This window comes from Lytechinus pictus, chromosome 3 (genome assembly GCF_037042905.1).
Source record: "Lytechinus pictus isolate F3 Inbred chromosome 3, Lp3.0, whole genome shotgun sequence".
Taxonomy (NCBI): Eukaryota; Metazoa; Echinodermata; class Echinoidea; order Temnopleuroida; family Toxopneustidae; genus Lytechinus; species Lytechinus pictus.
Genome location: NC_087247.1, coordinates 8,107,446 through 8,122,116, shown reverse-complemented (window position 1 = coordinate 8,122,116; position 14,671 = coordinate 8,107,446). Strand labels below are relative to the sequence as shown.

The 14,671-nt window shown below is 39.2% G+C and overlaps 1 protein-coding gene across 1 annotated transcript in view; it reads right to left on the bottom strand.

The window, feature by feature from the left end:
- Positions 1-10,903: 10,903 nt before the first annotated feature.
- Positions 10,904-14,671, bottom strand: part of LOC129257896 (NEDD8-activating enzyme E1 catalytic subunit-like) — a 33,974-nt gene continuing 30,206 nt past the window's right edge. Inside the window, exon 15 of the mRNA XM_064096279.1 lies at positions 10,904-13,981. Within this exon, the coding sequence (XP_063952349.1) occupies positions 13,890-13,981 (92 nt within the window). The 3' untranslated portion in view covers positions 10,904-13,889. The remainder of the gene's footprint in view (positions 13,982-14,671) is intronic.

Sequence of the window (14,671 nt, the reverse complement as noted above, 5' to 3'; positions counted from 1 at the left end):
TTCAAATATGTTTGAGTATCTAGTATTTTCAGTTCTAAAGATGTAATTTATCCAAGGAAGAAATATCTCAAAGGCCCTGTTTTCCTGTACCCTACAAAGACCCAGGGGGGTATCTCCTCAACATTTTACCTGCTAAATCCGAAACAAAAGGTTTATGCTGCGTCATCTCACAACTTTTTACTTACAAGTCTCATGCAACTTTTGAGACGAAATTTGTGATGCCCAAGCCAAGTTCACGATTCCGAAAAGCCAACATAATGTGTACAAATCCAATGCAAATTTTGTTTCTAGCCAAATTTTGTAACTATCATATTTTTACTGATAAATAACATTTTATTAATTTCATGTTGTTGATGAACAGAAAAATATCAATTTCTAACCAAAAACATTTAAGAATGAAAGTACTAAAGCAAATAAATTCATTAAAAAAAATCCATATCAATAAATTGCATAGGAATTAATTTTGACACCAAGTATTTTTTTTAAGTGTATTTGACCAGAATCCAAAAGAGTCTCTGAAATATAAGAAAAATAAAGAAAAATAAATGTCATGTGTGACATCATGCATACCGATTTTCAATCAACAATCGAGATCTTTGGGTTAGGCCACCTCCCAGTCTTTCCAGCCTCCAAAATAAAAATAATATGATTTGAAAAAAACTGAAAATTTCATTAAAGGTCAAGTCCACCTCAGAAGAATTTTGATATGGATAAATAGAGAAAAATCAGACAAGCATAATTCTGAAAATTTCATCAAAATCGGATGTAAAATCAAAAAGCATTTCAAAGTTTCGTTTATTTTTCACAAAATAGTTATATATGCACTTTAGTCACATGCAAATGAGAGAATCGATGATGTCCGTCACTATTTCTTTTGTTTTTTATTGTTTGAATTATACAATATTTCAATTTTTACAGATTTGACAATAAGGACCAACTTGACTGAACCACAAACTGTTAAACAATGGTAATTCCACATGTTCAGGGCGAAATAAAACTTTGTTTCAAAGGAAAATGAGGCGAAAATTAGAATATTTCATATAATAAAATACAAAAGAAATAGTGAGTGAGTGATGTCATCAGTTCCTCATTTGCATACTGACCGGGATGTGCATATAACTATTCTGTGAAATTAAGCGAAATTAAAAATGTAATAACTTTCTTTTTTTACATCTGATTTTGATGACATTTTCAGTGTTGTGCTTGTTGAATTTTTCTCTTTTTATTCAAATAAACTTGTTGTTGGGGTGGACTTGTCCTTTAATATGAGACAAGAAATAACAAAGTTTGACATGAAAGTTTTCATTAGTTTGGAGTTACACTTCTATGCCTGTCTTCATGAATATGCAGTGGGTGAGCTGATGTCACCTCTCCACTAATCACTTTTTATTATATGAAATCATATCTAGTCAAAAATTTTCCTCTAAGAATGTAAAAAATAGTTTTTCTATTGCTATGATGGGCAAGATCATCATTGCTAAAGCTTAGTTTTTGGTTACTATATATTCAGAAATTTGAATTAATTACGATTTCAATGTAATGAAAAGAGGAAAGTTGGGACATGAGAGAATTACCTCACCTACTGCATATTCCTGACAGCAAGCATACATCTTTTTTTATAAAATACTAAACAAAGACGATCAAAATGATAATGATTTTAGACAATGTATTAATTAGATCATTTCTGGATCAATGTTATTCCAAGTATCCTGTAGCTACCACTTCTTGTCATTACCTTTCAAGTGTAATTCTCTTCACATAACTACAAACATATACAGATTATCATATGGATCACTGAGGTTGGAAGAACAGAGATTGCTATTAAGAATCCTTTTCATTTGGAATTGCATAGGGTCATTTTCTGATTGGTTAAATATTGTATTTAAAATACTGCTTATTGTGTATCATGGCTTGGGAGCAGTGATGATGCGAGTAGGGGCCTGATGGATACTGATCTCTGACTGAGAAGAAACTTGCCATTGTTTTCAGCTTAGAAGAGTGGAACCAGTTCACTTTTGGTAAAGAAGTTAAGATCTACACAGATCACAAGTCACTTGAGAGTGTTGTCGAGAAGCCATTGGACAGGGTGCTGAAGTGGACCTTAGGAATGCTCCTCAGAGCAATGGCTTATGACATTGGCGTGCTGCATGTGAGAGGCATAGATAGCTTTCTTGCTGATACGCTATGTTGTGCTTTTCTACCACAGAAGAATGGACAATGTAAATTACATTTAGCGGAATGTGCAATAACTGGACTTAAAAAACCCCACTTAATCTGAGGAGATCTATCTGCGCCAAGTAGAGCATTCAAATCAAGACGAGCTGTCCGCACGGTAAGTGGAATTACGACATATAATCCTAAATTGGTGACCCCGACGTGATCCACGGAAAGCGGACTTTCACTTTCAATCTTTTGTTTTATTTCTTGGATTTTGAAACTTTTACTTCATCGATCATGAGTGTTGAACCAAAAGAGATGGATGTCACACCAGCCACAGACAAACAGCAAGACCCAGATCCAAAATCAAACATGGTGTCTAATGTGGCTCTCAAATTGACCCGGCACTATGGTTTGCCCAGGTAGAAGCGCAATTTCTCACCCGGAACATTGTTCGCCAGGACAGTGTTTGCCTATGTGATCACTTCGCCCTAGCAGGACTATGCTCAGGAGGTTCGAGACTTTATAATTTCACCTCCTGCCACCGCTCTGCTACAACAAATTAAAGGCAGAACTGATTTAAGACTGGAGAGTCCGAGCAGAAAAGGCTTCACCAGCTCCTTATCACTGAGGAGTTGGGAGACAGGAAGCCTTCTCAACTCTGCAAAATGAGGCAGCTCCTGGGGGAGAACACACTGGAGGAGGAGAGTATTATGAGACAACTCTTCTTACAGAGACTCCCAGACAACGTACGTCTCATACTCGCCTCCTCGTCCGAAACAACCCCCATTGAACAACTCTCTTGAGATGGCGGACAAAATATTTGAGGTGGCAGCTCCTTCCCCAAATATCCATACCTTCAAGCCTTCGGTGACTCAACTAGCTCCTCGCACTCCAGCCAACTCAGAGGTGGCGAGATCACAAGCGACGGTGAACCAGCTCGCCGAACGTGTGGAGGCTCTCTGCCACCTTACTGAGGATCGCGGTCGACAGAGGGATCGCCAGCCAGCTAAACGTTCCCGCAGCAAGAGTCGCACCCGATCCTCAACGCGAGCAGCCTCTGAATGTTGGTATCATTGGAAATATGGAGAAAAAGCCAAGCATTGCACACCTCCATGTTCACACTCCAACTCTGAATCCAACATTAACAGCCAGGGAAACTAAAGGGCCAAGAGTTTTTCACGACGGGCAGCCCTGGCAATGCTCAACATATTAGTCACCTTTTCTATATCATGCACAAGCAAGCTGGAACAAAATACCTTATTGATACTGGGGCCTCCGTTAGTGTCATACCACCAACCGGGAAGGACAGGCAAAACAAGCCTAACTACCAACTATATGCTGCTAATCACACCTAAATCAATACATTTGGCACCAGGTCACTAACACTCAGTTTGGGGTTGCGACGCCTGTTCAGATGGTTATTTTTCATTGCTGATGTTACACAGGCCGTTATAGCAGACTTCTTACACCATTTCGGGCTCAGTGAAAATCTGCGGAGATGCAAACTAACCGATTCCACAACGGAACTGTTTGTTACCGGAAAAGCGTCGCAGACACCATCACTAAGTCTGATATTGGAACCACCACCTCCAACTCATGCTACTTCAAGTTCAATGTATGATCACATTTTGGCAGACTGTCCTGACATCACTCACACTATGCTCAGGAGGTTCGAGACTTCATAATTTCACCTCCTGCCACCGAGCGTTACAACAAATTGAAGGCAGAACTGATTAAGAGGACTGGAGAGTCCGAGCAGAAAAGGCATCACCAGCTCCTTATCACTGAGGAGTTGGGAGACAGGAAGCCTTCTCAACTTCTCCGCAAAATGAGACAGCTATTGAAGAAGAACACACTGGAGGAGAGTATTATGAATCAACTCTTCTTACATCAAACTATATAGCTGTACAACAGCAAGGTGAATAGAAAGGCAGAGGCAGCTGGAAAAGCAGGTTGTATTCTGGTCAAATATGATGACACAGAAAATTAGAGCACAGATCCAGACGTGGGAAGTATGTATGGAACATTCAAAATGCTCAAGCCCCTCGACTACTCGTGTCACACAAGATACCAGACCGCCCATGGGAGAAGATAGGTGTGGCCCTACTGGATGGAAAAGAGTACGTAATGACAGTTTGTGACTTGTCCAACCTCTGGGAGCTGGATAAATTTCACAAGATCGTCATCTATAAGAAGATGAGTGTGGACGACCACAGGAAGAGGTTCCCTACCCACCAAGGAAACACCCCACCCACCTTGGAAATCCTCCTTCAATGGTTAGAGGTAGAGATGAAGACTAGACTTCAGTCTATGGCACCCGTAAGGAATGATACCAGATCTATTAGTGCTGTCAATCAAGTATCAATGGCAGTAACAATACCAAAGAAGACAGAATACAGATGCTTGGTGTGTTGATACGACAACAGTCTTTGGACGGGCCAGTGCAAGAAGTTCACAGCTAAGTCCAAGGAAGCAAAGATGCAGGTGATGAAAGACAACTATGTTTTAGTTGTCTTAAGAAAGCACTGTTTGTCCACATGGACTAAGAGGAATAAACATAACACTGAAACTGTGAATGGAGTGCAGTGCTCATATTTTCACCATCCCTTGCTTCCCTCAAGCGGAAGGAAGTGTAACCAAGCAAGCGACAGGAAGACATACATGTAGAGTTGTTCAGAAGCTCCTGTAAGAAAATAGAAAATCGGTGCAAATTCCCATTGAAGAAAGGTCATAACATTATACCAGACAACAGGTCAGAGGCTGAAAATATCTTGATGAAGACACAGGAAAAGCTAGCCAGAAACAAGTGGTATGCAGCAGCATGCAGTAGGAGCAAAAAGTGCAGTAAACTATTCTAAGCAAAAGAGATTGAAGGAACAAAGTTTAAGCCTGTAAAGATGGGGAAGAGCTGTAAATTCTGTGGGAGACGGCATGAACAAGTCAAGGAAAATGTCCTGCATATGGAAAGGAGTGTGGAAAATATTACAAGCTTAACCACTCTAAAGCTGTATGTAAGACATAGCCAGCAAAGGAAGTCCACAAGTCATAGGAAAACAAGGAGGAGCTGTAGCTGAACTTGGTTGAAGCTGGTGAACAAAGTACATCCGATACAGCAACAGGTGAAATCCTCAGACAATCTTTGCTAGTATGCTTGTTGGAAGGACAGCAAGTTAGGTTTCAAATTGACTCTGGTAAATCTGGATGAAGCAAGTCAAGGGAAGTGGAAGGTTTGCTTGACACCAAGGTCATCATGCCAGAAGAAGCAATTGCAACACGGTGATCTCTGGAGGAAACTGGCAGAACACAACTCAACACGTTTTTTTAGAGATGAGACCTTAGCAAACCAATATTAGCTTCTATACTTGTACAATCATGCTACGATTAAACCGGATGGCAGTTGTACTCTGAAGGTCAATGAAAAATATGATGTTGACTTGATTGTTGTTGCAGCTGAGGTAGCATCAATTCTTGGAAGCACTACTGTTCGTAAGTTAAGAGCGACTTAAAGAACGACTGGTGAACCTTTCTTACGCAGTTAACCATCGCCAATGAATATACCATTTACCACAAGAAAGGATCACCAGACGTTCTTAAAAGTCGCTCTTAACTTACGAACAGCTTTATGAAACACCCACCAGGAGATGGGTCTCGTCGGAGTACACAATGAAAAAATTCTGCCATTAAATTCACCCAGGCCTACATCTTCATCATTGGAAGATATTTGGAATACCCAGATGTGCTTGAGGGTATAGGCAAGCTGGAAGGGGAATATCATTTAGAGATGGACGAGGTGGCCCTGAGATTGGCTAAAAAAGAACAAGATCATCACCCTGGTTGATAGACCTACACAGTGTATGTCCAGTATGGAGAGATGCTGTGAGTTAAAACCTGGAGTTGAACAGACGGAAAGTCAAGCTGAAGGTAACTGAAATACCCTTTTTCAGTCAGATGGCAACTTTGCACGGTCTGAAGTCTGATCCGAGTAAAGTGAAAGCGGTTCTGGAAATGCCTCATCTAACAGGTGTGAAAGGCATTCAGGGATACATAGGCTTTGTAAACCATTTCAGCAAGTACTTGCAAGGCCTCAGTGAGAAGTGCAAACCTTTGCGACAACTCACATAAAAGGAGTGGTGTGGTGGTGGTCTGAGATAGTATATAGTCTATTAAAACAAGATACAATATGCTACATTTGTCTAAGAATGTCATATTTTTTTGAGAACCTGAATGTCGTATCAAGCAATGATATGATACACCGAGGAAGTATCCAGATGCTACGCAGGTACTAAAAACACTGTTTACATGACATATGACATACATGTACGCGAGTCAGTTGCTGATATTTTGGGTTACATATCACGATAGTGGCTTTTTTTGGCATGAATGTTAGCTCAAGGTCAATAAGAGACAGAAATTTATAAATAAAAAAAGAGTTCAGACGGTCATAAAGAAAATTTGGTGACAAAAGTTATATTTGCTAAGTCTAACACTAAGTATAGACATTGCGCGGGTTCTGAACTTGCATGTCACTCGCATGATCGCATCAATAGGGTGCTGGTGCTGGGGAAAATTTCTGTTATTTTAATTCATTACTTTCTTTCAGTAATGATGGCTGACTACTGGTGTTGCAATTGCGACTGTAATTTGAATGAATATACTAAAAGGAAAACTTGAAATGCCAAAATGAAGCACAGAGTTTACAGCTGCAGATGCAATCAAATCATTAGGCATGGAAATGAGTCCAGATCAAGGATTTAAAAATTACATTTGCGTTAGATGCTCACAGATAATCTTAAAACTAACAGAATGTAATTCCAATGTAATAAAAAAAATCGAAACTAAGAAAATCAGCAAAATCAATGCATACTTAGGGAGAAAGGTGAATGCAGTTCATGCGTCGCCTTATCTTAGAAGAAGAGAAGACTGACCACAAGTCCAAAGTCGGACACCTCTTCAAAAAGATGTAACTAAGCAAACAGGACCACAAAAAAATGGCGGGTAAGGATAAAAAAAATACATTTGCGTTAGATGCTCACAGATAATCTTTAAACTAGCAGAAAGTAATTCCAATGTAATAAAAAACAAATCAAAACTAAAGAAAATCAGCAAAATCAATGCATACTTAGGGAGAAAGGTGAATGCAGTTCATGCATCGCCTTATCTTAGAAGAAGAGACGACTGACGACAAGTCCAAAGACACCCCTTCAAAAAGATGTAACTACGCAAACAGGACCACAAAAACGTCGGGTAAGTCTCTGTTTAAACCACACCTTTCAAGACTTGATTGTCCATAGACACATTAAACTACTCTTACCGGGCCCCAATTATTCAGGTAATTATAGTCTTGTTTGAGTCATTATCACTCAAGAGGTAAGACAATAAGATCAAATAATAAATTAGATAAGTAAATTAATCAAGTAAACCCAGAATATCAGTTGGACCAGTATAATTTCAACTGGTAACTCTGGAAATTGGAACATCGGTTTACCGGTCTGGTCATACTGGTCTAGTTAAAACTTAATAATACTGGTCCAGTTAAACTTATGGGGCTTTCATACAGAGATTTGGGTAGAGTTGCGTAGAGACTACGCAACACTACGCTGCCATTTGTTTTCCATACGCTAGTCTACGCAAGTGGGTACGCGGGAGGAACGCAGAAAATTAAACATGTTTAATTTGTTGGCGTACTATTGGCGTTGAGCCAGAAAATGCAGGACATACGCAAGCCTACGCAACTGTACGCCACTCCTACGCAACACTACGCCAAAATGCCCCGGTTTCTCAAAACGCCTTTTTTGGAAAGGCGTAGTGTTGCGTATAGACCAACGTAGACTTGCGTAGACCTGGCGTACCATTGCGTATAGTTGCTAATTATTGGCGTACTCATGCTGGATCCTACTGTGTCTTATCAGGTTTTTGCTGATTGTGCAGTCAGTCACAATAAAAGCTCTGCCATAACCAAATCAGCACTGCACTTAATTTGAATGCTCGATTGTTCTGTCCAAATTGATGCAAGATGCCAAAAAGGAAGACCAAGAGGGGCAAGAAATCTCCTGTCCTTTCTGTTTCAAGTGACCAAGGTGGAGATTCACCTGCACCACAATCCGAACATAGTGATGCAGCTAGCGACGAAACAACAGAAGAAAAAGAAACAGGCAAAACTCCCCCTTTCGAATGACCAGGACAGGTCGGAAATTATGGAGTGGGTGCAGCAACATCCAATGCTCTATGACAAATCGCGTGAGGACTACAATAACAAGGAGGCAAAGAAACAACTGTATCAACAACAGGCCCTCGATTTGGGGGTGGAAGGCGCAAATGATGAACCGGGCCAGCGTCTACAGACATGGGTAAAAACCCAACGGGATAAAGTGGGAAGACTGATGAAGATGTCCAAAGGTGTATCAGGGAGTGGGGCAATTAAGATGACATCAGAGAACGACCGATTTCTCCAACGATTTGGCTGGATCCACCAATATAGGAATGTAAAGAAAATGGCAAAGCCTAGTGTTGCAGGATTGGTAAGTGCACAGAAATATTTACTTTGTTCTGTTACTTCTTGCTACTCATTAAGAAAATCTCTCTTTAAAAATGAACCCTATCACTATAATGCATGGGCACAGGCTGAAAAGAGATGGGAGTTGGAAATGTATCTATTTGTTTCAAGTTACTGACATGTCCAGAGTTAAAAGATAAAGACCCAAATTATACTGTGAATGAAGGAGTAGGACCAAGAATTGGCAAATATAACTATATTTTTCACTTTAAAATCTCTCCCCGCCAGGCTACTACCTTCCCTTCTCCCTTTATCTCTCTTATTTATTTATAGGCTGCCTCTAACTCAGTTGTTTAAGAGTAAAATGAATCCAACGAGTTTTCATCACAATTTCTATTTTTCCACTGAAATTTAACCATTACGAAAATTCTCGTTATAAACCAAGGAGTTACAATTCTCAATTACGTCTCCCGCATCCACGATATCAGTAATCTTCTCCATATATGGTAATCCTTAAAGGAGAATGAAACTCTTGGAGCGAGTTAGCTTTTGTGAAAGCAGAAAAATCAAAGATTAAGATCAACAAAAGTTTGAGTAAAATAGTACTAGCAATAGAAGAGTTATGAGCATTTGAATGTCGAGATCACTAATGCTATGGAGATCCTCCCATTGGCAATGCAACCAAGATCTATGATGTCACAGATGAACAACTCTCCCCTTTTGGACACTGAAAATATACCCGAAACATCTCTTTTTGCTCATTCTAATCATATGACAAACGATTCATCAATGATATAATGTTTTTTTTTTTTTATATTTAAGTTTTTATTGAAATAAATCATAACAATCACAATATTTACAAATGATTAGCATGATGAAAAAAGCATAAAATCATGAAACATTACAATAAAAAAGAGGCAGATATAAGATTATAATTATCTAAAAGTTTTCAAGAGGGAAGCGCCGAGATAGCAACAAAAAAGACCGCCCTGAAGAACAGAAGCCAAATAAAAAAATCGGACTAGAATGAGGTCAGGCAGCTGAAGGTCCCCCGCCACAATTCTCTCTCTCTCTCCCTCCCTCTCCCCCCCCCCTCTCACTCTCCCTTCACTCGTACACACGCACATTAGAACCTTATCCCCGTACAAACACAAATATCTTTGCCCCTCCCCCCCCTCCTGCATACAACACACACACACACACGCTCACATAAAGAAAAGGGGAGGAAACCCTCAGCCACGTGGCTCCATCCAATCCAAGATCCTGCCAAATATCAATGATATAATGTTATGAAACCTCTGTACTTGTCCTCTCATAAAGAGAACACCTCACCTTGTGATAGACTCTATAAAAGTGAGAATATAAGTGAAATAAGTACTAAAGTAATGAGGGAGTTGTATGTGTGTGACATCACAGATCTTGGTCGCATTGCCAATGGGAGGAACTGCATGGCATTAGTGATCTCAATATTCAAATGCTCATAACTTTCTTATTATTCATTCAATCTTCCTCAAACTTTCAACAATATGTTTCTTTGATTTTTCTCTTTGATATGGATTCAGCTGGTTTCAAGGGTTTCATTCTCCTTTAAGTAAACAAACACACCCGCCCCAAGGAGAAGTAACCTTCATGGCCTAGCAAAGTGAGAGGAAGACAGAGAGAGAGGGGTATAAGAAACATGCAGGAGTCCTGAAGTTATTGTTATTTTGTCAACTGTGGTTCAAGAGTTCGTGTAGGTCAAGAGTTCATGGAAAGCCTGGGACTCCATCCGCATGAAATTGGTAAATGCCGTTACATCCTCGGCATGCAGTTCCTTCATCAAGCGTTCATATTGCCCTAGCAAGGGCCTCCGTTAAAGCCAAGGTCGGGCCCACACTCATCTTCTAATTCTCATGAGAGCTTGCTTCCTTCTTTTTTCAAGGTCATCCCAAGATTCATGCAATGCCATTAGTGCTTCTAGGGCTTCTAAATGCCGAAGAATAACAGCTTTTTGGAATGGACTTAAAGGAGAATGAAACCCTTGAAACCAGCTGAATCCATATCAAAGAGAAAAATCAAAGGAACACATTGTTGAAAGTTTGAGGAAGATTGAATGAATAATAAGAAAGTTATGAGCATTTGAATATTGAGATCACTAGTGCCATGTAGATCCTCCCATTGGCAATGCGACCAAGATCTGTGATGTCACACACGTACAACTCTCCCATTTGGACACTGAAAATATACCCCAAAACATTTCTTTTTGCTCATTCTAATCATATGACAAACGATTCATCAATGATATAATGTTGTGAAACCTCTGTACTTGTCATCTCATAAAGAGAACACCTCACCTTGTGATAGACTCTATAAAAGTGAGAATATAAGTGAAATAAGTACTAAAGTAATGAGGGAGTTGTACGTGTGTGATATCACAGATCTTGGTCGCATTGCCGATGGGAGGATCTACATGGCACTAGTGATCTCAATATTCAAATGCTCATAACTTTCTTATTATTCATTCAATCTTCCTCAAACTTTCAACAATGTGTTCCTTTGATTTTTCTCTTTGATATGGATTCAGCTGGTTTCAAGGGTTTCATTCTCCTTTAACAGACAACTCATTATATTTTTATCCTACTTCACAGCAGTACAGTGTTCCGGACAGCAGCAAAGAGTTGCTTGAGAAGTTTATAAAGCAGGGAATGATATAGGCCTACTGTATTTTGTTTCCGCAAAGAAGCCATACACAACGCTACGTAGACAAGTTATGCAACTCTACGTACCACTATGCTCCCCTACGCAGGGACTACGCCGATGAGTACGCAGCAAATTTTCGCATACTCCCTACGCAACTCTACGCAACCTTTGGTGTGAAAGCCCCTTTAAACTGGTCTTGAATAGTAACTGGAATTTTAGGGGGGCGTTTCATGAACATTTCCTGTCTGACATCTTGTCAGATCCGACAACTACGTCATCGTCTGACAACTTGTCAGAACTGACCAAAAACCGTTTCATGAAGCTCGCAGCGGCCGTCTGACATCTTGTCAGACGGCTTTATTTATTACATCGTAGTGGACGAGCCTACTGACCAATTAGGCTCCGCCCCAAACTAGCGGCAAAGAAAAACATTAAGAATCTCGATCTCGTTTGCACTTCTGCTGCTGCTGTCTGAGCGAAGATGGAGACGAATACCGAAGAACCGACGGTAAGTAGTTTTTGAAAGTATTTGAGCCGATGAAATGAAAATAATGATATTACTTGTGCATATTGGCCTGTATATTTATATTGCCTTGATACGGAATGGTATTGGAGCAACAGTGAGAGGTATGAAATTTGTGCGACAAGACTCATATTGTGGTCCCACCAATGCCTTTCTGTGTGTTTGTTTTACTTTCACGAAAATGATGGTGCGCGAGCTCGACAATTCTTTCTAACTTGTAGTTGTACTAGATCTAGAGTTATACTTAGTCTAGGTCACTTATCCAATGTACAAGGCTATGATATAACCTTGTCCTGAGTTAGTAACCCCTGTGTGGTGAAATAAGGTGGGTAATGTTTGGCTTTTTTCTCTTGTTTGGGGGGATTTGACAATGTCAGTTTCTAATGTATTTATTCATCATTTTCTATCTAGGTCTTGATTTCTAGAGTTTGTTAATGGTCTCAATGGGATAACTGGTTACTGGTATCCACTCCATTTATCTTACTGGTGTTACTGGCAATTCCTACTGGTCTTGTCGGTTGTTCAACTGGTCTTACTGGATTGACTTACTATATACATGTTTTCTTTTATATATATCATCGGTAACGCAGAGCTGCCAAGTTGTATTTTGCATTTTCAGTATTCTTATCCCCCAAAATCAGTATTTTGACAAAAAAAATCAGTATTTTTACCGTGTGAGATAAATATGCAGACCTGCCAACCTCTGGGAATGAAAAACTGTATTCTGTGATTAAAAAAAATGTATTTTTCCCCACAAAAGTGTATTTCATAATAAAATGCTTGGCACACTCGCTCATCGCGGCGCTCAAGCTGCATGCAAGCTAAAATGCGCACTGCTCTTGCAGATGAAAAAAAAAAACAAGTTACCTGAAATTACATTGATCTAATAACCATATTTGTGTACGTTTTATGAAATAGAGACATATAGAGATTATTTTTCTCAATAAATTACGATTTAGTAACAAAACAAAAAAAACGTACTGCCGTATTTTGGTTGCAAAAATGTACTAAATACGGCTAAAACGTACTGGTTGGCAGGTCTGGTAACGTAGTATTTCCACACTTTTTAATCTTTTTGTTCATATGTCTAGATTCTTTATATATTCAAGAGAGTAGTTAGGTAGTTTCTATAGTGATATACTGTAAATTAGATAGAGAAGTCTAGACAGTACATATAGGCCCGAATTGGGCGACATGATTACACCTGCAAGCTCGCACCAACGTACTACCGTTGATGGACGGGGATTGACAGTGAAATGTCAGAAATTTTTTGAGAAATCCCCCAAAACGACGGTTATTCCTGTCTATCAAATAAATTGATGTCATTGTAACTTAAAAAACGTCAGCATTTATCTGCACACATATTGGATAAATATTGATCCATGTATTTCTGTTTCTTCCACAGATTGAATAAATTGCAGCGGAATGCAGCCTATGCAATTCCAAAGGGGTATTCTTTGTGAACTCTGTTCTTCTAACTACTTGATCCATCATACATTCATACATTTGCATAGAGATAATTAAAGCACCTTGGAACACATCCATTTTCCTTCAAGTTCTATTGGTACAGTGGTGGTCTTCTATTCCTGCAACCTTAGTCCAAAACTAAGTAACTGTGCTAATGTTCTTTGAGAAAGCTTCATTCCTCATTACCCTGACCCTCACGAATGATCCAAGCCATCTGTCTTCTGGTTGCTTTAATACAAGCATTCAAGCTTTCTGAGCATTCACATAAAACAAACAGATAATCCTTTAATAAACATTTCTATGTCCACTCAACTACATGTCATACAAACAGTTCCCATGGTTACAAGGTGACATCTTCATAAAAGTTAATTTGTTTTCATTTCAGACCGAGAATGGGACATATTCTCAGACATACCAAAATAATAACAGTATTTATTCCGCTTTATAAATCGCGCTTTACATTGCAACAACGTTTCAAAGCACTGGAGAGAAGTACAATTACCCGGTCATCGGATCCTGGCTTGCCTGCCAATTCATGTTAAATCTATAGACTGTTTCAATAACCTCTCATTTTTCAGTGAGTTTGAGTTTGAAGATTAGACAGGAAGGAGTTGTAGCATCTGCAACTGCTAATTCATTGCCACTGGACAGTCCAAGTTCTGAAAGAAAGGGGGAGGGGAGTAAAATATAATTAGAAATATGAAATTTACTTGAAGGAAAATCCATTATTATATTACTACTACTATTTATAATAGGTAATTGTATAGCGCCGTCCTGCAACCCTAAGAGCCAAAAATAGGAACAAATTACCACAAAACTTCCAGAAATAGGAACATTCGTGTCAAAATATTAATTCTCCTTTACCCAAAATGGGAATATTCCTATTCAATATTCATGTAGATATACTCTATTCCGAGGCACACTATTGTTATTTCCCTAGCACTAGCTTGGTGCCTTCAAGGACTTAATCCTGCCAGGTACCCATTTCAATCACCTAGAGAGCAGCACTAACAATGCCTACAGTATTTCCATGCAATGTAAGATTAAAGAGCAATGTAGATGGAATGCCTTGCTAAAGGATGTAGGTGCCAGGCCAGGAATCGAATCACAGATTTTTCTCCAAACTGTTACTGTAGTAACTGTCTGAAAATAATAATTTCAAAGAGCTGACAACTTTCATAAAATTGTGCCTTGGCCTTTCTTTAGCTTTTGTAATCCTCTAAAATATGACCATCACTTGTTCAATTTATTACTAGATTATACAAATGTCTATGCTGTGCAACAGTTATACTGTGAGAGGATATGAAATGAAAACTTGTTTTGCAGAATAAATTTTGCAAAATATATAT